Source organism: Phyllobates terribilis, unplaced genomic scaffold (genome assembly GCF_046119375.1).
Source record: "Phyllobates terribilis strain yellow unplaced genomic scaffold, ASM4611937v1 Scaffold_1__5_contigs__length_1240528914, whole genome shotgun sequence".
NCBI lineage: Eukaryota > Metazoa > Chordata > Amphibia > Anura > Dendrobatidae > Phyllobates > Phyllobates terribilis.
This window is the reverse complement of record NW_027362761.1, coordinates 729,236,477-729,261,419: the sequence shown is the minus strand read 5'-3', so window position 1 is coordinate 729,261,419 and position 24,943 is coordinate 729,236,477. Positions and strand designations below refer to the sequence as shown.

Below are 24,943 nucleotides of genomic sequence, written 5' to 3'. Positions count from 1 at the left end.
AATGTTATGACAAGTGTTGTAACGGGCGTATTGCAGCTTTGGATAGGGGAGAATTGCCTGTTCCTATTCAGGATTTTTGGAGAGTTTTTTCTGAGAAGGAATCGCAGGTTTTGCCTCCCCATAGAGACTATGATTGTTCTATTGAATTTGTCCCTGGAGCGACTCTTCCTAAAAGTCGTTTATTTAACCTTACTATTCCTGAGAGGAAGGCTTTGGAGGAATACATACAGACAAGTTTGGCCGCCGGTCACATTAGGTCCTCTAAGTCTCCTGTGGCGGTTGGATTTTTTTTTGTAAAAAAAAAAGGACGGCGGTTTACGTCCTTGTCTGGATTTTCGTGAGATTAACAAAATTACTGTACGCAATCCTTACCCACTGCCATTGATTCCTGATCTGTTTAACCAGTTAATGGGGGCCAAGTGGTTCTCTAAAATTGACCTTAAGGGGGCATACAATCTGTTGCGCATGAAGGAGGGTGACGAATGGAAGACTGTTTTTAACACTCCTGTGGGTCATTTTGAGAATCTGGTTATGCCTTTTGGTCTTACTAATGCTCCTGCATTTTTTCAGAATCTTATTAATGACATCCTTAGACCTTTGATCGGCAAAAATGTGGTTGTGTATTTGGATGACATTTTGATTTATTCGCCGGATCTGGAGTCTCATTGGCAGAGCGTACGTGAGGTATTACAGTTATTAATGGACAATTCGCTTTTTGCTAAGCTGGAGAAATGTGAGTTCGCTGTACAGAGAATTAGTTTTTTGGGTTACATTATCTCCAGCGAAGGTTTTGAGATGGACCCGGTTAAAGTTCAAGCTGTACAGGAATGGCCTAGGCCTATTGGTTTGAAATCGATACAGAGGTTTTTAGGTTTCGCCAATTATTACAGAAAATTCATAAAAAATTTTTCTAGTATTGTCAAACCTCTGACCGATCTCACCAGGAAAGGTGCTGATGCGGTTCAGTGGTCTTCTGAGGCCATTGAAGCTTTTGTGTATCTCAAGGAAAGGTTCACCTCTGCTCCCATCCTTATGCAGCCTGATGTGACTAAGCCGTTTTTGGTTGAGGTTGATGCTTCCTCTGTGGGGGTTGGCGCAGTATTGTCTCAGGATAACGGGGATGGATTACATCCCTGTGCCTTTTTTTCAAAAAAATTTTCGGAGACTGAACTGAATTACGATATTGGTAATCGGGAATTATTGGCTATTAAACTCGCATTTGAACACTGGCGCCACTTCTTGGAAGTTCAGGTTCTTACGGATCATAAAAATCTGATATATCTTGATGCTGCCAAGTGCCTGAATGCCCGTCAGGCTAGGTGGGCACTGTTTTTCTCGCGGTTTAATTTCTCCGTTACTTACATCCCTGGTACTAAGAATGTTAAGGCGGATGCCTTGTCTCGCAGTTTTTCTCCCATAGTCGGTGCTGAGAAAGAGGAGAACATTTTACAAGAAGGTGTTGTGATAGCTGCTTTGGACTCCGTTTTGGAAGATGAGATTCTTAAAGCACAGGAGAATGCCCCATCTAACACTCCTCATGGGAGGTTGTTTGTGCCTGGGACCTTTAGGAGAGATTTGTTTGTTGAGTGTCACGAATCTCGGTTGGCAGGTCATCCCGGAAGCTCTGAGACCAAGAGACTGGTGGGTCGCAGTTTTTGGTGGCCTGGATGGCAGAAGGAAGTCATTAAGTGGGTGCGTCAATGTACTATATGTGCTAGATCTAAGTCCTCACATACTCCTGCTGCGGGGTTGCTTTGTCCTTTGGAGGTTCCCAGTGCTCCTTGGACACATTTGGCTATGGACTTTATAACTGACCTTCCCCCCTCTGAGGGTTTTACTGTCATCTGGGTGGTCGTGGACCGTTTTAGCAAGATGTGTCACTTGGTTCCCTTCATCAAACTGCCCTGCGCTAAAACTCTCGCTAAGGCCTTTGTCAAGGAAATTGTCAGACTTCATGGTGTTCCTACTGACATTGTTTCTGATAGGGGTCCTCAGTTCGTGGCTCGTTTTTGGCGTGCCTTTTGTGACAGGTTGGGAGTTCATTTGTCGTTCTCGTCCGGATATCATCCTGAATCTAATGGCCAGACAGAAAGGAAAAACCAGGATGTTGAGCAGTTCTTGCGTTGTTTTGTGGCAGACAATCAAGAGGGGTGGTCTGAGTTTCTGCCACTTGCTGAATTTGCTCTGAACAATCATACATCTTCTTCTGCTGGTTGTTCGCCTTTTTTTTGTTGTTCTGGGAGACATCCGTCGTTTGGGTCGTTCTCCAAGTTGGGATCTGCCGTGCCTGAGGAGGAGAATTTTTCCGGTGATTTGGAGAGAGTTTGGACGGATGTGCGTGGTAATCTTCAGGAGGCCAACAGAAAATCTAAAGACTACTTTGATAGGAAACGACAGGAGGTTTTGTTCGCTGTTGGTGACATGGTTTGGTTGTCCTCTAGGAATCTGCGGTTGGGGATTCCTTCTAAGAAATTGGGTCCCAAGTTTGTAGGGCCCTTTAAGGTGCTTCAGGTTGTCAACCAATCTGCTGTTAGGTTGGAGGTTCCTACCTCCTGGAGAATTAATCCGGTATTTCATGTCTCTCTGTTGAAAAAAGCTGTTGTATCGGATTGTGACGCCTCTGCCTCTGTTCCTCCGGTGGTGGAGGACGGGGAATATGAAATTTCTCGCATCCTTAACTCTAGACGGTATAGAGGTAGTTTGCAGTATCTTGTGGCCTGGAAAGGTTTCGGACCCGAGGATAACTCTTGGGTGAGGTCGGATGATGTTTCCGCGTCCAGACTTATCAGAGCGTTTCACAGGAGATTTCCTGATAAGCCTGGTCCTAGGGGATCCGGAGGATCCTCTTAGAAGGGGGGGTACTGTTAGAACCTTGCTCTTAGGTTTTTTCCTTTGCTGGTCACATGACCTTGTTGGCCTATTTAATCCTGCTCCGCCCTTCTGGCTTTGCTGGACTTCATTGTATAACTACTTTCTAGCTAGCCTGTGCTCTGTATCTTACTCTGTTAGTTTGCTTGGTCTACGGACCTCTTTGTTCTATATATTTTGTTTGTTCGTCTGTCTGCTACTATTTCTGTTAGGAGGTGTCCCATTTTCCTCCCAGTCCTTAGTACTTGTAGGGATTCCTTCCCCATATCTATAGGTCTCCGTACAGACTAGCTTAGGACTTTAGCAGGTCTGATCGCAGGATCAGGTCCCCTGTTACATCGTAGGGATTAAGCTGAGTTCTATCGTAGGGACAGATCTCCTCTCTTTCCTTAGCTCTAGTAGCAGAACATAACACCTTCTGCCTTCTTGTTTCTGGAGCCCTTCCACTCCTCTGTCTCTTCTCCTTCCTTCCTTCCTTCTCCTTCTTCTCTTCTCCTCTCTGGCCCCGGCCTTCTCTCTAGGCCTGCCTCGTGGAGCTGAGCTCAGGATGAGCCGTGGCTCCCTGTCAGCTCTCTCTCCCTTCCGCTCTGACTGAACTGAACTCCCTCCTAAGATGGCTCCCACCTTTTATCTGTTTCTCTGTGCCTGAGCTCAGGTGACCTGCACCCAATGAGCTCCTTCCTGTGCTCCAGAAACCGCCTCTCTCTGCTCCTACACCACTAGGTTCTCTTCCCCCCTCCCCACTCCAGCCAGGGACATGGTCAGTTGTGCCCGCAGCTGGGAGCACCGTCGAGCTGTCCCCTAGAAATGGGGTGAGTGTGTATGTGTGCATGCAGCTAACTGAGCCCTGGTCCACACTCCATCCTTACCTGGGAGTGGAATATCATACCTCTGGTTGAGGTGCAATACCCCTGTAGCAACCGAGCCCTCGGGGCGCTACATATAAACCTGTGAATAGTGAGCACTGATCACAGACACATATCAATAATCAGCATCCATGCTCACTTTTTGGTGCAGGCAATTTTTTCCTGTTAATATTTTTTTCCTCTTGCAAAACTTCCATGTGTGCAATCTGCAGTTGCTGTGCTTTGATCAGGATTGCACACCCGTGATCAGAGTCCATGCTAATATTTCACCATAGTAGCACTTAGGGCATACAGGCGGGTCACTGTAGCACAAACAATAAGCAGTCTGACATTGTCTTGTTGAAAAACAGCTCTTGGGACACTTTGGAGAAATGGCCATACCAATGGTTTAATTGGTGCACCCACTGCTGGACCAGGATTGCCATGTCTATGTGTACAACTTCTATACCAGTATCCCACTCATGTCCCTTTCTACCAGAGATGCTGTTGAATGCTGTTTTACACTGTGTGTAAAAATCAGAGTCCTCCCTGGGTCTTTAACTGGGCAATTTCTTAGAAAGGGTGAGAGCGGGGAACTTTGCAGCGAGAACATGTTAGTAGTCAGGTGTAAGGACAAAAGGAATGTCCTTATCAATATACTGCGACAACACCCCCATCACTGTCTGAGGTACCACAACAAACACCCCAAAACCAGATTGTACCTTGGATTATAATAACTTCATTGGTAGTATTGATCTTTCAGTTCAGATCCTGAAACCATACATATTTTTCTGCTGTTTCTATGTGCAGGCATAGAGAGTGGCGGCTTTAACCGCACCCCGCACACTGACTGACAGCAGGCTCAGCATTAGTGCCGGCTGTCAGTCAGTGGCGGGGATGCGGTTACAGCCGCGGCTCTCTATACACAGAGCGATGACTGAACCCATGTCGTCACCGCCCTCAAGACTGAAAGCAGAATTCTACCGGGAGGAATAAAGTTCATTTCCTCCATGGGCTATAAGTACGGGCATTGGGCAGGTTCAAAATGCTGTTCCTGCAGATTAACCCCGTATTTTCAGACTAACAGAGTTTTTTGAAGTGACAGTTTACCTTTATGAAAATAAAAAAATTGAGGCTAATGCAACATTTTAGTTGAAAAAAATTAAACTTTTAAAATGGAATCAGTATGTAAAAATTATTATGCAAATTTTCATAAAATTTCTAATATTTTCAAAAATGAACACACATCTTACTTAAATTTCAAAATTTCACGATTTCAGAATCACTGGAATTAGAAGCAGCAGTCCATAGTTATTACCATATAAATTGTCAGGTGAGTCATGGGCCTCTATCAGGAAGATCAAAACAGGTTTAGGAGTTACGGCGTTAACACAGAATAATCTTGGAAATTAATTTTACGAAGTCATAGTAGCAGATTTTCTTAGCTAAACCTTTGGATTCTACTCTCTGAAATGTCACAATATATTGCAGTAATTTGCTGATAGCAAGTCTAACAAGTCCTATATTATCAAATTTACAAATATTAATATTCAATTAAATGATAAAATGTCATATTCAATTTGTGAGAATTAGAGAAATTCTTCATTTTAATTCTTATTTAAAAAAGCACCAAATTGTACCTTTATGAATGCATAGCCAGCTCCATTATCAGTGATTGTGAGACCCAAGGCATCTTCCGTTTTGGTAATCTCAACTTCTTTGGTTTCTCCCCTAACATGTGCAAAGATAAAATCTTCCAAACCAATCTGACCACCAAGAAGCTTCTGCATGTCCACTTTGTGTGTGTTCAATGTACAGAACAAAATCTATGCAAAAATAAAAAGGTAACCACTTATTTACGTAGGTTAGGAACATCTTGGTATTAAATTATATACTTAAATGGGAACTGTACTTTGAACAAATACTGCATAAAACAATGGTGCAAGCATATATGAGAAACTTTGTAATATATTTTGACAGATAATTCTGCCACTTTCAATTCAGATACTTCTTCCTCTCCCCTGCCTCCTGAACTCATTATTCATTCTGAAAAAAAACAGCTCAAATCCATCTTGTTAAAAACAAGATGAACTGACAAACACAGTAGGGGTAGACATACCATCGATGCAACCGGTGCAGCTGCACAGGGGCCCAGAGGTGGAAGGCGGCCCATGGCAGATGTGCAGTTGCGTCTTATAACGAGTGCAATCTGGTCTGCTGCTCAGAACCCAAGGCAGCAGGATGGCCATAGCCAGATTGCCTTCATTAGTATAGGTGCGACAGACAGGGAGCATTCATGCAGTTCCACTGTATTCAGTAGAAAATAGCAGCAGAGCTGCAGAAAACCATCTTCAGCTTCTTGCCTGGTGCTTTCTCTATGACTCAGGCACAAGAAACGACATTTAGAAAGCACCCAGCTAGAAGAGGAAGGAAACAATGCCGCGGAGGATCGTCTGGTGAGGTGATTTTTTTTTTTATAACACAATGGGAGACAGTACAATGGTGGGAAGGAGAATGTGACACTATCAGGGACTTATAATGAATTGGGTAGTAGGAGAAGATACTATCAGGGACTAATAAATAAATGGGCAGTGGCAGAGGACTCTATTAGAGACTTATAATGAATTGGGAGGTGAGGGAGGACGCTATGGCTGAAGTTATAAAGAATTAAGGGATGGAAAAACATGCTACCAGGGACTTATAATGAATTGGGAAGTGTGGGAGGATGCTATCAGGTACCTATAATGAATTAGGTGGTGAGAAGGATAATATACAGGGATTCATAATGAATTAGTGTGTGTGTGAGGACACAAGAACTTATAATGAACTAGGTGAAAGAGGAAGACATTATGTGGGAAGGTAATAAATTGGGGGGAGGGAGTGACACTATTACAGAGACTTATAATTGTTAGAACCCTCCTGTTAGTTTTTTCTATCTTGTGTTTTGCGGTCACGTGACCATCTGCCTATATATTCCAGCTCCGCCCTTCTGGATGTGCTGGACTTCAGTGTTGTTTGACTTTTTTGCTAGCCTGGTGCTTCGGTGCCTATCTCTGTCAGTTCGCTTGGTCCTCTTGGACCTCTAGTACTTTTTGTCAGTTTGTCTTTTGTGTTCTGCAGCAAATGCTGTGTGCCCACTATGCATTTTCTAAGCGTTTCCGCAGTGGCAATTCGCTGCATAAATGCTTAAAAAACGCTTGGTAGAAGGTCTGCTATGTTCCCCAACAATAATCCGCATGTGCTGTGCACATGCTGTGGAAATTTCCGCTGCAGATTATCACCAATTATATTGCGTAATCGCGGCGTTTTCACCGCCATTGACTTGCATTGAATCGCATAATATCCGCATAAGTACATGTGCACATGCGGATATTAAGCGATTCAATGTGCGGGTGGTACCCAGCTTTGGAGAAGAGGAGACTCTCCTCCAGACCTGGGTATCATAGTACCTGTAAAAAAAATAATTAAAATAAAAAATATACATTATACTTACCTTCTGATGGCCCCCAGTCTCCTCAGCGATGCGTCCTGGCTTCCCTGCAGCTCGCGATGGTCTAAAAGGACCTGCCATGACGTCAATTAGTCATATGACGGGTCACGCCACCGCTGACGTCGGCTGGCACGTAACCCATCACATGACTAAATGACGTCATGGCAGGTCCTTTTACACAACCGCAAGACACAGGGAAGACCGGACGCACTGGAGAAAAGACCGGGGGCTATCAGAAGGTATAATATTTATTTTTTACCATTCTTTTACGGTTGCATGGATTTATATAGTGTGGCCAAGTTGTCAAGCACTTTCCAAGTGATGCTAAAATCGCTTGGAAAGTGCTTGGCAACCCGTATGAGAAATCGCATGCTAAAAACGCTTCACTTCCGCTTGTTCCTGGCAAGAAAAACGCATGTAAAATCCGCAAGCATTTTTTCTGCCAGGGAGATGCAGAAACGCTCAGGAAAAATCTGGAGCATTTCTGCATCGTGGGCACTTAGCCTAAAAGATGGGACATCTGTCATGAAATTTGTTTGAACAAAATTGGAGCATTACTGGGTTTTTTTAGACATCCAACATTTCCCTTTCAGACAAGCAGGTAGAGAATATTCTCACAAACGTTCTTGCAGTCAGAAATTTGGAATTGACTTGATAGTAGAGGGGAATTTACTGAGAACCAAAGAACGAAGTAAGGAAATATGGATATCATTGGCAAACTTTAATATGAAAAGCAGTTTCAACTCAAAAGTGACTGGATTGATTTTCTTACTAATTTGGGTTCGACTGATGAACTTTTGAGCCAGCTGTTTTACTATGACCATTAGAATATACAGTATATACAGTATACAGGGCCCTTATTACTGTGTAACCTAATCAAAAAACCCTAAAAATCATGACTTTATTACATATCATTTAAAAACAGGTATACACACAACACATACAGTGGGGAAAATAAGTATTTAATAGACTGCCAATTTTGCAAGTTTTCCCACCTACAAAAAATAAAGAAGTCTATAATTTTTAGCATAAGTACACTTCCTTCCAAAGATTTTCTATTGGGTTCTGAATACTGGGACCTTTAAATGTTTCTTACGGAGCCACTCCTTAGTTGCCCTGGCTGTGTGTTTCGGGTCGTTGTCATGCTGGCCTGCCATGACCCATCTTCAATGCTCTTACTGAGGAAAGGACATTGTTGGCCAAAATCTTGCCATGCATGACCTCATTCATCCTTCCCTCAATACGGTGCAGTCATCCTGTCCCCTTTGCAGAAAAAGTATGATGCTTCTCCCACCATGCTTCACGGTTGGGACGGTGTTCTTGGGGTTGTACTCATCCTTCTTCTTCCTCCAAACACGATGAGTGGAGTTGATACCAAAAAGTTGTATTTTGGTCTCATCTAACCACATGACCTTCTCCAACACCGTCTCTGGATCATCCAGATGGCCGTTGGCAAACTTCAAACAGCCTGGACATGTGCTGACTTGAGCAGGGGACCTTGCATGCTCTGCAGGATTTTAATCCATGACAGCGTAGTATGTTACTAATGGTAATGCTTGAGACTGTGGTCCCAGCTCTCTTCAGGTCATTGACCAGGTCCTCCCATATAGTTCTGGGCTGATTCCTGACCTTTCTCAGAATCATCCTTACCCCAGGAGGCGAGATCTTGCATGGAGCCACAGATCGAGGGAGATTGAAAGTCATCTTGTGTTTTTTCCATTTTCTAATAATTGTGGTAACAGTTGTTGACTTTTCACTAAGCTGTTTTCCTATTGTACTGTAGCCTATCCCAGCCTTGCGCAGGTCTACAATTCTGTCCCTGATGTCCTTAGACAGCTCTTTGGTCTTGGTTATGGTGGAGAGGTTGAAGTGTGATTGATTGAGTGTGTGGACAGGTGTCTTTTATACAGGTAACAAGTTGAAACACATGCAATTAATACAGGTAATGTGTGCAGAGTAGGAGGGCTTCTTAAAAAAAACTAACAGGTCTGTGAGAGCCAGAATTCTTGCTGGTTAGTGGGTGATCAAATACTTATTTCATGCAATAAAATGCAATTTAATTATTTAAAAATCATACAATGTGATTTTCTGGTTTTTATTTTTAGATTTTGCATCTCACAGTTAAAGTGTACCTACGATAAAAATTATAGACCTCTCCATTCTTTGTAAGTGGGAAAACTTGAAAAATCGCCCTACACCAGGGATGTCAAACTCAAATACACAGAGGACCAAAATTAAAAACTTGGACAAAGTCCCTAGTAGTGTTGAGCGATACCTTCCGATATCAGGAAATATCAGATCGGATTGGATCGGGTCGATACTCAAAAAGTATCGGATATCGCCGATTCCGATACCGGAAACCAATGCAAGTCAATGGGACACAAATATCGGAATGAAAATAAACCCTTTCTTTCCTTGTAGGTTAATTCTACATGAAGGAAAACAACTAACAATAATGTAGAATGTATTGGGGGAGGTGGTTGCCCAAATCGATGGGAACAGTGCTCACAGTGAAACATGAAAAGCCGGCAATTCAGCAGCGGCATACACTGGTACCCGACAATTTAGAACAGAAAGAATAGAGCTTCACACATAGATTAGATAGATAGAAACATGTCAGTCACATATATAATAAGTACAGTGACAGTGTTGCTTACTGTACTTGTCATTTAGTGTAAAGGATTTATTTAAAAGAATAATAGTGTTTTCATGCACCGTCTCTTTAAAAAAGCCGGCCGGCAATTCAGCAGCGGTGCCCGACAATTTAGAAAAGAAAGATAGAGCATCACACATAGATTAGATAGATAGAAACATGTCAGTCACATATATAATAAGTACAGTGACAGTGTTGCTTACTGTACTTGTCATTTAGTGTTAAAATAAAGGATTTATTAAAAAAAAAATTGGCGTGGGGATCCCCGTAATTTTAGTCTCTAGCGGAGGTTAAGCAGACGGCTGGGGCAGATGTTTGAAGCCTGGGAAGGGGGTAATACCCATGGAGAATCCCAGGCTACTAATATCAGCCCCCAGCTGAATACCTAGCTATTACTAGCTATTAAAATGGGGGACCCCCCCCAAAAAATGACATGGGGTCCCCCCTATTTTAATAGCTAGCAAAGGCTAGGCAGACAGCTGGGGGCAGATATTAATAGCCCAGGAAGGGTGCCATGAATATTGGCCCCCTCCCAGGCTAGAAACACCAGCCGTCAGCCGCCCCAGAAAAGGTGCATCCATAGGATGCGCCAATTCTGGCACTTAGCCTCGCTCTTCCCACTGCCCTGTAGCGGTGGCAGTGGGGTAATAGGGCTGGGGTTGATGTCAGCTTATAATGCCAGCTGACATCAAGCCCAGGTTAGTAATGGAGAGGCGTCTATAAGACACCCCCATTACTAACCCCATAGTCAAAGTTTAAAAAAAAACAAACACCCAGAATAAAGGCCTTTAATTGAAATAAACACGCAATTCTTTATTGTTCTAAATTAAACCATACTTACCATCACGCCCATTCCAGCTGAAGCCAATGTCTTCTGCAATAAAAGAAAAATAATAAAGCAACATCATCCTTACCTTTCCATGGTTCCCAGGACGGCTCCAGCTCTGCTACATCGAGATGACAGGCTGGACCGCAGCAGAAAGCTGCCATCCAGCCTGTCATCCCGCAGACACTGAGAAGCGCAGGCATGCTTGCGCTCCTCAGTGTCTGGCTGTGACGGCATCCAGATGAGCCGACAATGAACTCAGCTCACCTCATGCACGTCACTGACAGCGTGGGAGAATTCTCCTGCACATGCGGTGAGCGTGAGAGACTCGGCTCATCTGGATGCCATCACAGCCTGACACTGAGGAGTGCAAGCATGCCTGCGCTTCTCAGTGTCTGCGGGATGACAGGCTGGATGGCAGCTTTCTGCTGAGGTCTAGCCTGTCATCTCGATGTAGCAGAGCTGGAGCTGTCGTGGGAACCATGGAAAGGTAAGGATGATGTTGGTTTATTATTTTTCTTTTATTGCAGGAGATCGTTGGCTTCAGCTGGAATGGGCGTGATTGTAAGTATGGTTTAATTTAGAACAATAAAGAATTGTGTGTTTATTTCAATTAAAGGACTTTTTTCTGGGTGTTGTGTTTTTTTTAAATACTTTACTAGAAATTCATGGCGGTCATGTCTAATATTGGCGTGACCCCATGAATTTCGGGCTTAGGGCCAGCTGATAATACCAAGCTGGCCCTAACCCCTTTATAACCCAGTGAGCCACCGCACCAGGGCCCTGGATGAGTTGGGTACAGCGCCAGAAGATGGCGCTTCTATGAACACGCCATTTTCCGGGGTGGCTGCGGACTGCAATTTGCAGCGGGGGGGGGGGGGCCCAGAAAGCTTGGGCCTCCCTGCACTGCGGATTCCAGCCCCCAGCTGCCTAGTTGTACCTGGCTGGACACGAAAATAGGGCGAAGCCCCACGTATTTTTTTTTAAAAATTATTTCATGAAATAACAATAAAAAAAGGGCTTCCCTATATTGTTGTGTCCGGCCAGGTACAAATAGGCAGCTGGTGGTTGGGGGCAGCCCGTTCCTGCCTGCTGTACCTGGCTGGACACAAATATAGTGCGAAGCCCCACGCCAATTTTTTTTAAATTATTTAATGAAATAATTTAAAAAACAAGGGCTTCCCTATATTGTTGTGTCCGGCCAGGTACAAATAGGCAGCTGGTGGTTGGGGGCAGCCCGTTCCTGCCTGCTGTACCTGACTGGACACAAATATAGTGCGAAGCCCCACTTCAATTTTTTTAAAATTATTTCATTAATTTCCTGAAACAAGTCTGTCCATAAGGTTCAAAGCTACTCAATTATATAGCACGTGATGTACGGCCACACCGTACTAGATACTCAGGAGTCCAGCATAAAATAAAAAATAAAAGCCTAAATAACAACAAGATCCCGGGCTCCGTTAATGGGGAAAGTTCTGGCCTGCGCAAAAACACCGTCTAACTAACTGACTAGCTATATACAGGCCTCTGATCAGACAAAAAAATGTAGTTGCGTGCACGGTTACCCTTTACAATGATGCCGAGGGCCTTAAATCTCTTACAGACCCGGGTCTGACTCGTCAAGTACTAGCAGGCAGCTGAGTGGACTTCTTTCCCAAATGTGGGTATATCCATCCACACAATAGTGGCTGGACTCCTTCTCCGACAACCATCACTCCTCACACGGGCCTCTGGTTGTACTTGCCCACCTTTGCCATCTCCCCTAGATACCAATTTCCATTGTTTTCTGTTGTAAAACAAACTTAGCAGAGAGTAGTAAGGCAACAGTGACCTCCTGTCGTCACATGACGCCATTGCAGCTTATACATATCATACATTAGCATATATAAATGGATGAGCTGATATCTGCAGGAAACAAGGTTTATATTCATGTGAACACTGGTATCTATACTTTGTACCACTTCGGTGGGTCACCATATATCTCCATCCCTGAAACGCCGGACTGCTGTCCCACCATCCTACATGCCACCCCACTAGTGATTGACGTCCTCGGCAATCCCCCCTATACAAACTCATCTTGTGCATAGCGCTATGGAGACACCCGGCGTTGAACCTGGTCGTTCTACGCAATACCGTAGGCTCAGTGGAGTCATACACAGGCACCGGGGGAGGGGCCGTTGACTGTATGACCTCCTCCGGGGATGGCGAACTTATCGTGGCCGGGACCCCAGTCGGGATCAAAATGGGGGTATCCCACCACTCATCCTCTAAGAAAGGTTCCTCAGCATTTGTGGCCGGAGTATGCACTTCCTTTAAAGCCAAGGGCTCCTCAAAAGTGCAACATCTCAGCGTGCTACGGTGAAGGTTTCTTGAGGGCCCCCAGTCCCCATCGGTTCCACTTCATAGACTGGAATAGATCGATCAACCCTCCTCTTCACTGTGTATGGGATAGTCTCCCATCGCCCATCCAGTTTCCCCGATGGCCGTTTGGCCTTTAACATAATTCGATCACCTGGGGTATACTCATCCCACCGTACAGGCCGTGGGTTGGGATGCACCACTCGTCTCAAACGCTCCCCCACAACCCTATGTACCGCCCTCAGCCGGCGGCGGTGTTCTTGCGCCCACGCAGTGGAGCTTCGGGGAGGTGGTTGCATAGGATCGGGCATGTGGAGATCCTCAATCTCTTGGCCCACTCTCCCAAGCATGAGCAGATGCGATGAATGCCCGGTGGTGCTATGTACCCTATTGTTGTAGGCCCACATCAACTCAGTCAAATATTCTGGCCACCGGGCTTTTTGACTGTCTTCCAGGGTCCGCAACATTTGGAGCAATGTACGATTGAACCACTCACATGCCCCATTCCTTTGGGGATGGTACGGGGTCGTGAGTGAATGTTCGATGCCATAAAGTTTGTACAGTTCAGCCATCAAAGCACCCTGAAAACATGCCCCTTGATCCGAGTGTATTTTCTGTGGGCACCCAAACACCTGTATAAAGTGTTTGCACACTGCCTCAGCTGCTGATTCGGCTGTCTGATCTCGGGTGGGTACAGCTACCGCGTATTTCATGAAATGGTCCGTCATTACTAGACAATATGAATGACCTGAAGTAGAGTACCCAATATGCACATAATCATCACAATGTCTAGGGGAGCAGAAGTCGTGATGGTTTGAACAGGGGCCCGCTGTTCTGAACTCTTACTCAGTCCACACGCCCGGCACTTAAAAAAGGCCTCCGCCACCATGCTTCCCAATTCAGGGCAATACACCAGTCGCTGAAGCCATTTGTTTGTTTTATCACTCCCAAAATGGGCGCCTTTCTCATGGGCTTCTCTAGCAGCCGCTGGCCCCATCGACATAGGGATAACAATCTGTTGTCGCTGATGCAGCTCTGCCGGCAAGTACACTCTGCGGCACAGGAGCCCTTGGACAACACTCAACCTATCCCACTGTCTTAGCAACTTTTCGCCCTCAGAACCCAGACGTGCTTTCTCCTCTGGTCGGGGCCAGACCTTAATTTGCACCCACTCTCTTACTTTTTGAATGTCTGGGAACTCACCCTGAACTCTCTCCCAATCCGTCAGTGTTTTCCCCAGCATCATCGTCATCCCGGACGCCACCCCACTTGAATGGGTCACGTTCTGCAACAGGGGCAACTGACCGAGATTCGGGGTTTCAGTGTCTTCTAATTCTTCATCGACACTCTGGATTGCTACCCCTACAGGAACCCGAGAGAGGGCGTCTGCATTGCCGTTCTCTCTCCCTGACCGGAATCGAATGCAATACTGGTACTTGGAGAGTCGGGCCAGTCATCTCTGTTCGAGGGCCCCTAGTTTAGCATTTTCCAAGTGTGCTAATGGGTTATTGTCTGTCATTACGGTCACCTCAGCACCTGTCAAGTACTCAGTGAACCGTTCTGTCATGGCCCACACCAATGCCAATAGTTCCAATTTGAAGGAACTACAGTTATCAGGATTACGTTCCAAATCCCTCAAAGCTCTGCTGCCATAAGCAATCACCCTTTCGCGAGCGTCTTGCACCTGAGACAGCACAGCTCCTAGACCATGCAAACTTCCATCAGTGTACAACAAAAATGTGGCATCAAATCTTGCATAGGCTAAGACCGGAGCACTGGTCAAGGCCTTCTTCACCTTCACAGCCAGCCGCAAATGCTTCTTGTTGTCGGTGTCCCCATTTGATGGGCCGAGTCTTAGGTCCTCCTTTGACGCCTCTCAGCAACTCGTTTATCGGGCCGACCAGATGGGTAAACTTGGGTACAAATCTTCGATAATACCCGGCCAGTCCAAGGAAGGCTCGCACCTCCTGTAGCGTGTTTGGACGAAGCCAGTTCAGAACTGCCTCTACTTTGCTCGTGGCAGGCTGTACCCCTTCTGAAGTGATTACATGTCCTAGGTACTCTATCCGACGTCGGAATAATTGGCACTTTTTAGGCTTGATCTTAAGGCCATGGTTCCATAGTCGTTCTAGGACCTGTCGCAGCTTTTGAAGGTGATCCTCGAAGGAGGTTCCAAACACCACCACGTCATCTAAGTATATCAATACCGACTCAACGTTGAGGTCGCCCAAACAGTGCTCCATCAACCGCTGAAAGGTGCCTGGCGCGTTAGACAGGCCAAAAGGCATCTGATTAAACTCAAAGCGTTCCATAGGTAGGATGAATGCTGTCTTTGCTTTGTCCTTCTCGGCGACCAGCTCCTGCCAATATCCACTGGCCAAATTAAGAGTTGAGAAAAATTCTGCATGACTCAGGGCGAAAAATTATTTTTCAATCCGTGGAAGGGGGTACGCATCCTGGACGGTCTGTGCATTCAATTTTCGATAATCCACGCAAAACCGGAGAGACCCATCCTTCCTCCGCACCAAGACCACTGGGGCTGCCCAGGGACTTTGACTTTTTAGAATCACCTGATTGTCGAGCATACTCGCCACCATGTCCTTCACCTCCTGATATATTTTAGGTGGAATCTGCCGGTATCGTTCCCTGACTGGCGTGGCATCACCGGTGGGAATCTCATGCTCGATGGCGGAGGCACACCCAAAGTCTTTATCGTGTCGTGAGAGTTTCTGTTGCCCCGGGGTTAGGGTACGCCGGTCCACTCCCATTCGACTCATAATCAGGGAACCATTCCAATCCGCCGTCGGGAGCTCCTTCTGTCAAACTTCTATGGCAAAGGTCCAAGCGCATTTCCCGTCAGGCCACACCATGAAATCTTCCCGTCGCATGACCTTCCCGTCGAGTACATGTACTTCAGCCAATCGTGTCCTCCTAGGAACAATCATCTCAGTGTCTAGGACATTAATGCAGCGTATGGGCACACAGCCATCTTTCACAGTGGCGAGGGTTCGAACAACCAGTGGTCAGGTCGGCGTGTCTACTCGGTTTGCAGGCTCAATCAGGACTTCCACCTCATTCAACCGTTGTCCAGTCCTCACGGGTAGCATCAATAACTTCTCTGGTTGTGGTGGAATCTTTACTGGTCCTCTAGGGGGCACTCTCACCCGTCCAACAGGCCAACCACTCCTGATGTTCTTCTGAAGCCTACAGCTCCTCACCATTTGTTGCAGAACTTTGTGAGTCGGCCAGTGCGTAGAGGCCTGCTGCCAATAGTTAGGACCTTCTTTGGCATATAGACAGTGATCCAAGTCTCGCAACACATTCATTTCTAGCGTTACATCTAATCCCATCTGGGGCATGTGATTCACCAGCACGATCCCCTTCTTACCGATGTTCTGTACAAACAGATGGACCCGCATCCAGACTATCCCTCGCACATTCATCTCGCGATTGTTAGCTGCCATCAGTCTAATGATACTCCCGTCTTCTGGCTCCATCATGTGTCCAAAGTCTCTCTGGAAGAATTCCAGAGGCATAATGGTACATTCTGACCTGGTATCAACTAGGCAGTGCACACGTCGGCCATCTAACTCCGCTTCCATTACGGGGCTACTGGCATACAGGTCATGTTCCTCACGCACTGGGCTCGGCTTTTGGTGGACCGCCGCAGGTTGCCGATCTACTGCGGCGGGCTGAAATTTAACGCTGATTCGGGTCTCGTCAGGCTAGGGCACTCTTAAACCGTGTGGCCATACTGTCCGCAGTACCAGCATTGACGTCCACGGCGGGGCCGGGCCTCTGTAGTGCCATATCCCGCGCGACTCCTTCCTCTTGCCGAACCTGTTGTAGGATTTTGAGGTTGCGATGCTACGGGTGGTGCTTGAGGTGGTCGAGCCCTCACTTCGGCTATCTCTAGGCAGCGTTCTCGCATTTGTTCCTGCAGGGTCGTGGTCAAGGCCCGGAGAGCCTCCCTCATGGCTACTGTTTCTCCTGATTCCACTCGAGGTTCTGCGATTTGGGCAGTGCTCACTGATTTTTGGACCACCGGGTTGATTTCTTTTTCTCCTTCAAGAGCGGCCACGTAGCTATCATCAAACGTCACAACCAGATTGCTCCGAGTCATCTCTCTGAGCTTGTCGCACAAAGACTCACTACTAATACCTGCAATAAACTGATCCCTCAGGAGTTGGTCTAACTCCTAAGATGCGCCCATGCCTGTGACGTCCTTCCTCCGAATCTCCTGTACCGCCTCTTGGAGAGCGTTTGCATACTGCATCAGTGTCTCCTCCTCGCCCTGCGGCCTGTTGAAGAAACTACTCCTCAGCTGGGTCACCTATATACGGGACCCATGAACTCTCTCCAGTATAGTGAATAATAGTTTATTCACAGTGTCTCTCTCAGGCTCAGAGCACACCATCAGTGTCCGCCTAGCATCCCCCTTCAGTGCGCTCAGGGCCACCTCTGCCTGCACTTCTGGCGCCAGATTACACAACTTAACCAAGCTTCGGACCCTCTCTTTCCAATCCTGTAGGTCTATATTACTACCGTCAAACTTAGCCATGCGGTGAATTAACGCCCACGCGGGAAGATACTCTTCATGAGCCGGAGAGGTGGGGATGGGTCGCTCGAACATCAGCGGGGCCACCTGGCCCGATGTCACTGAAAGGTCCAGGGCTGGGGCCTGTGCTGGTGCAGTTTGTGCGGAGGCGCCACCTCCCGCCGCATCCCTGTTCATGACGATCGTCGTATCCTGCCGACTACGCCAAACTGTAAGCCTAGTACCGAGGGGGTTTTCAGGATATGACGAAGTCACAGACAAGGAAGATGACCCAGACAGTTTATCCCCAGAAAATAAGTTTTTACTGAATCAAGAGGGAGCTATATTAAACTATACCAACAACATATACAAATCCAAACACTCAGCCTAGAGTTGAGACTATTATGCTGTACGACAGGGCAGCCCACGATATGTACTGCAGAATATAAAAACTATTAATACTCGAACCAGGAACAATTTCAGTGAATACAAGGCCTGGGCTGCCCGCGGTGCAACACAGCAGTTTACAATCGTATAATACTACTTCTAAATATCCCGGCTCCCCAAAGCGCTTAGTGTACACATTTAAGTTTTAACAGCAGCTGCTCCAACAGGACTTTGGATCAGGGACTTTTACGATAGCAATGTTCATAGATGCCTTTTTACATAGTAAGGTTGTTAGCAGAGGATTAATCCGCGTGACATCCAGAGTTTAGAACACAGAATGTAGGTTTATTCATATCCAGCATAGGTACAGCATGGAGTCTGGAGTTACTGCAGCATGAGGAAATCAAAGACATATATAACAACAACACAGGAAGAGAAGGAGGGGGCATCCTGTCTGTGGGAGTTTTTTTTATTTTTTTAACTAAACTTTGTTAACAACTTCACAATATGCACAACATATGAAACAGCACAGTAGTTGTTGCAATACACATACAGATTAATATGTATTATTTCAACACCCCCACTCAACAACTACTTATCCTCTTAGTCCCATTGTAGTTCTCAATTCTTGGAACCTAGCTCATGGCAATGGCTTTGTCATAATGTCAGCTACCATCTTATCAGTTTCACAATAGACAAACTGAATTATCCCACGATCTATCAAATCAAGTAGATGATGATGTCTGACGTCAATGTGCTTGGTTCTAGCACTGATCTTTTCACTGCATGCAAGTTTAATGCATCCTTGGTTGTCCTCATAAATCACCGTCGGCTGAGTTGTCGGTTTGCCAAGATCGTCCATCAATTGTCTTAGCCAAACAACCTCCTGGCTTGCATAGGCTGCGGACACATACTCCGCTTCTGTAGATGACAAGGCAACAGACACTTGTTTCCTACTAGACCAGGAGATTGAACTTTCTCCAACTTTAAACAAGTATCCACTTGTGGATTTACGATCACGCGAATCACCAGCCCAATCCGCATCTACATAGCCGGTAAGTTCTAGATCTCCTGCTGCAGATAGTTTTAAATTTACATCTTGCGTTTCTTTCAAATATCGGAGAAGTCTCTTAACAGCATTCCAGTATCTTTGGCGTGGTTTTTCCACATATCTGCAAAGGATTCCAACTGTTGTTGTGATATCCGGTCTGGTCATAGTTGATATGTATAGAAGTGCCCCCACTGCCTGACGATATTTCTCATTGTTAGGCAACAGGTCATCTTCTCCTTTCAGCTTCAGGTAGGATGGTTCCATTGGGGTTGATATACCTTTGGCCTCTGACATTTTAAACTGATTCAGAATCAAATAAATTTTTGCACTTTGGTTTAGAAGAAAACTTCCATCTTCCTCTCTCTGGATTTGGATTCCTAGATAATATGTCACACTTCCAAGGTCTTTTGTTTCAAAGTGCTGATTCAGAATTTCAGTCATTTTTCCAATTTCTGCGTCGTCTTGATGAACAACAATCACGTCGTCCACATATAAGAGAATATACATCCACTTTCCATCTGTATATTTTGTGTATAAGCACGGATCTGCTTGACCTCTTTTAAATCCTTCTTCCAACAAGACTTTATTCATCTTGGTGTTCCATGCTCTTGCTGATTGCTTAAGACCAGAGAGAGATTTTTGTAGTTTGCAAACAAGATTCTCTTCACCTCTTTTTACATAACCTTCAGGTTGAGTCATGTATAAGTCTTCCTCAATGTCACCATTTAAAAATGCAGTTTTTATATCCAAATGTCTGACATACATCTTTTGTACAGCAGCTACAGCTAACAAAGCTCTGAACGTGGTCTGTTTAGCGACTGGAGCAAATGTAGCATCGTAATCTTCGCCATACTTTTGAGAATATCCTTTTGCGACCAACCTTGCTTTGAATCTGTGGACTTTACCTTCAGAGTCATATTTGGTTTTGAAGACCCACTTGCACTTGATTGCCTTTTTGCCCTGTGGTAGCTTGGTGAGTTTCCAAGTTTGGAGTTGATGAAGCGATTTGATTTCCTCATTAGCAGCATCGATCCACTTTGTTCTTTCATGGACAGGTAGTGCTTACATTTCATCCCATGACTGCGGCTCTGACTCAGGTAGTGTCTTGACAATGTAGGATAGACGTTTAGCTGGTATGCCTTTGTTGATCTTGACGATCTCCTGATTTCAGATTCACCTGATTTTTCTGTTGTTCCTTCATTAGTTGAAGAATCCAGCCAGACCTCTACATCCTCCTTGTTGCTGTCTTGTAATTGTGACTTCAGCTGGACTACTGGCGTGATGTCACAAAACTTGGGTGATACAAAGTTCTCATCAATCACTACATCTCTACTTATTGTGATCTTGTTTGTTTCTGGGTGTAGAATCCTAGAACCTTTCTGGGTTTCGCTGTAGCCTACCAGGATACCTTCCTTAGCATGAGATTCCCACTTAGTTCGCTTTTCTTTGGGAACATGTACAAATGCTTTACTTCCGAATATTCTTATGTGATGTAGTTTTGGCTTTCTGCTATTCCATTGCTCAAATGGAGTTTTCTCTGTAGCTTTACCTGGTATTCTGTTCTGAAGATAGCAAGCTGTCATGATTGCTTCACCCCAATATGCTGTGGGCAGATTTGCATCAAATAACATGCTTCTTCCACTTTCACATAGTGTTCGGTTCCTTCTTTCCGCGACACCATTTTGCTCTGGGTTGTACGGTACAGTGGTCTGAAATAGGATTCCATTTTTCTTTAAAATGCTCTGTGTCTCATTACTTGTATATTCAGTCCCATTATCTGCACGTAGAATCTTTGGCATTCTTCCAAATTTATTATATACTTCAGCTAGGTATATTTCAAGTTTCTCTGGAACTTCCTTCTTGCTGTGAAGCAGGTGGACAACGGTATATCTTGAATGATCATCAATAAATGTGAGAAAATATCTCTTCTTCCCTGGAGTCAGAGTGCTCATTGGACCACAGACATCTGTGTGTATTAAATCTAGTGGCTGTGCTGTTGTTGTACTAATTCTCTTAGGAAAAGCTTTCCTAGACATTTTCCCTTTGATGCAGCTAGTACACTTCATTGTCTGGTTACATATATCAATTGTAATATCCTCAGCTAGTTGCTTTTGGACTAACTTTCTTATTGCTTCTGGGTCTCTGTGTGCCAGACGCCTATGCCACACATGAATACAGTTTTTATGCTATTCTTGTTGCGCGGTATACACACACTCTTTGCATTTCAGCTGATAAAGTTCATCTGTGATGTTTCCCTCTGCTAGTGTGTGACCTTCCTTTGAGATGATGCAGCTATCATGCTTAAATGTAACTTCATTTCCTTGTTTTGTGAGTTTCTTCACAGATAGTAGATTACTTTCAAGACTAGGCACATACATCACATCCTTTACTGGGATCTTCCTGCTTTGTGTTGGTGAGATTTGACAATCAATATAACCATCTCCTATGCCTTCTGAAGTCATGTACTGACCATTAGCCATAATCACTTTCTCTGATTTACTTTGGTCAAGCTTAGAAAAGAAGTCTCTGTTATTAGTCATGTGACTAGTTGCTCCAGAGTCTATACACCATGCATGCTTTGATGTATTTGCACTGACAGTAAATGCAGTTTCAGTATTCACAGAATCATTTTCTCCAGATACAGCACTTTTAACCCTTTGATGACTGCTTTGCTTTTTCAGCTGATTCATTCTAGCTTTCCAGACTCTGCAGTCAGCTTTCAAATGTCCTGATTTCTTGCAAACAAAACATTCACGTGTTTCTTTTATGTGCTTCCTGTTATCAGTTAGGTTTTGTGTCTGTAAAGCAGATTCTGTGTTGCATGTCCTACTGTCTGCCTTTCGCTTATATTCATCTATGAGCTTCCCCCTGACATACTCCAGTGTAAGCTCATCATCTGGATGCGCATCTAGTGCGGTTACAAGCGTATCATAGCTCTCTGGAAGGCCACTAAGCAGTAATGCGGCTTCATGAAAGTCCTTTAGATCTTCCCCAATGACTCTCAGGCATTCTACAACTTCCAGAACACTTCTTATGTAATCCTGCATATCCTGGCCTTTCTGTAGCTTAGACTGGTACAGCTTTCTCATGAGATAGAGCTTATTGCTTAAATTTATCCTCTCATGTACCTTTTGCAACTCTTCCCACATTTCCTTTGCAGTATTACATTTACACACATGCACAATCTGGTCATCATCTATACTGAGTGATATGGTACTTTGTGCTTTCTGATCCATCTCTGTCCACTCCTGTGGCACTGGGTCAGGTTTAGGCTCCTGTGTGTATTTCCGCGTACCTTCTCTTATCAGCAGCATTTTCACTTTGAATTTCCAGGATTGATAATTCTAGTTAGTGAGACTTGGCACTGTAAATTTCATGGAGCTGCAGCTGGTGGCCATCTTTGCTTCTTCTCAGTTTGCTGTCTTTCTTTCTTTTCTTTCCTCTGTGTTCTGGGGATCTGTGAGTCTGGGGCTCTGGTACATCTGGTACATCTGGGCCCATAACCTGTTAGCAGAGGATTAATCCGCGTGGCATCCAGAGTTTAGAACACAGAATGTAGGTTTATTCATATCCAGCATAGGTACAGCATGGAGTCTGGTGTTACTGCAGCATGAGGAAATCAAAGACATATATAACAACAACACAGGAAGAGAAGGAGGGGGCATCCTGTCTGTGGGAGTTTTTTTTTTTTTTTTTAACTAAACTTTGTTAACAACCTCACAATATGCACAACATATGAAACAGCACAGTAGTTGTTGCTTTACACATACAGATTAATATGTATTATTCCAACAAAGGTTAAAACAAATCTGTCCGTAAGGTTCAAAGCTATTCAATTATATAGCACGTGATGTACGGCCACACCGTACTAGATACTCAGGAGTCCAGCATAAAATAAAAAATAAAAGTCTAAATGACAACAAGATCCCGGGCTGCGTTAGTGGGGAAAGTTCTGGCCTGCGCAAAAACACCATCTAACTAATTGACTAGCTATATACAGGCCTCTGATCAGACTTTGGTTTAGCTGCCAACAAAATGTAGTTGCGTGCAAGGTTACCCTCTACAATGATGCCGAGGGCCTTAAATCTCTTACAGACCCGGGCCGTCAGGTGCTAGCAGGCAGTTGAGGGGACTTCCTTCTCAAACGTGGGTATATCCATCCAGACAATTGTCGCTGGACTCCTTCTCCGACAACCGTCACTCCTCACGCAGCCCTCCGGCTGTACTCACCCACCTTTGCCATCTCCCCTAGATACCAATTTCCGTTGTTTTCCGTTGAAATACAAACTTAGCAGAGAGTAGTAAGGAAACAGTGACCTCCTTTGGTCACATGACGCCATTGCAGCTTATGCATATACATTAGCATATATAAATGGATGAGCTGATATCTGCAGGAAACAAGGTTTATATTCATGTGAACACTGGTATCTATACTTTGTACCATTTTGGTGGGTCAGCATATATCTCCATCCCTGAAACGCCGGACTGCTGTCCCACCATCCTACAAAGACAAGGCAGAGAAGGTGCTCTTTTTGTCAGATCTCTGCTTGCCATAGAGAAACACTATATGATTGTATACTCTTTCTTCAAAATATATACACTGCTCAAAAAAATAAAGGGAACACTCAAACAACAGAATATAACTCCAAGTAAATCAAATTTCTGTGAAATCAAACTGTCCACTTAGGAAGCAACACTGATTGACAAGCAATTTCACATGCTGTTGTGCAAATAGAATAGACAATAGATGGAAATTATTGGCAATTATCAAGACACCCTCAATAAAGGAGTGGTTCTGCAGGTGGGGACCACAGACCACATCTCAGTACCAATGCTTTCTGGTTGATGTTTTGGTCACTTTTGAATGTTGGTTGTGCTTTCACACTCGTGGTAGCATGAGACGGACTCTACAACTCACAGAAGTTGCTCAGGTAGTGAAACTCATCCAGGATGACACATCAAAGCGAGCTGTGGCAAGAAGGTTTGCTGTGTCTGTCAGCGCATTGTCCAGAGGCTTGAGGCGCTACTAGGAGACAGGCCAGTACACCAGGAGATGTGGAGGGGGCCGTAGGAGGGCAACAACCCAGCAGCAGGACCGCTACCACTGCCTTTGTGCAAGGAGGAACAGGAGGAGCACTGCCAGAGCCCTGCAAAATGACCTCCAGCAGGCCACAAATGTGCATGTGTCTGCACAAACGGTTAGAAACCGACTCCATGAGAGTGGTATGAGGGCCCAATGTCCACATGTGGGGGTTGTGCTCACAGCCCAACACCATGCAGGACGCTTGCCATTTGTCACAGAACACCAGGATTGGCAAAGTCGCCACTGGCTCCCTGTGCTCTTAACAGATGAAAGTAGGTTCACACTGAGCACAGGTGACAGACGTGACAGAGTCTGGAGACACCGTGGAGAGCGATCTGCTGCCTGCAACATCCTTCAGCATGACCGGTTTGGCAGTGGGTCAGTAATGGTGTGGGATGGAATTTCTTTGGAGGGCCGCACAGCCCTCCATGTGCTTGCCAGGGGTAGCCTGACTGCCATTAGGTACCGAGATGAGATCCTCAGACACCTTGTGAGACCATATGCTGGTGCGGTTGGCCCTGGGTCCCTCCTAATGCAGGACAATGCCAGACCTCATGTAGCTGGAGTGTGTCAGCAGTTCCTGCAAGATGAAGGCATTGAAGCTATGGACTGGCCCGCCTGTTCCCCTGACCTGAATCCGATTGAGCACATCTGGGACATCATGTCTCGCTCCATCCACCAACGTCACGTTGCACCACAGACTGTCCAGGAGTTGGCGGATGCTTTAGTCCAGGTCTGGGAGGGGATCCCACAGGAGACCATCCGCAACCTCATCAGGAGCATGCCCAGCCGTTGTAGGGAGGTCATACAGGCACGTGGAGGCCACACACAATACTGAGCCTCAT

At 45.3% G+C, this 24,943-nt stretch overlaps 1 protein-coding gene across 1 annotated transcript in view; it reads right to left on the bottom strand.

Annotated features, from left to right (window-relative positions):
• Positions 1-24,943, bottom strand: part of GIPC3 (GIPC PDZ domain containing family member 3) — a 515,979-nt gene that overhangs the window by 427,102 nt on the left and 63,934 nt on the right. The window contains exon 2 of the mRNA XM_073655161.1: positions 5,354-5,539. Within this exon, the coding sequence (XP_073511262.1) occupies positions 5,354-5,539 (186 nt within the window). The remainder of the gene's footprint in view (positions 1-5,353; positions 5,540-24,943) is intronic.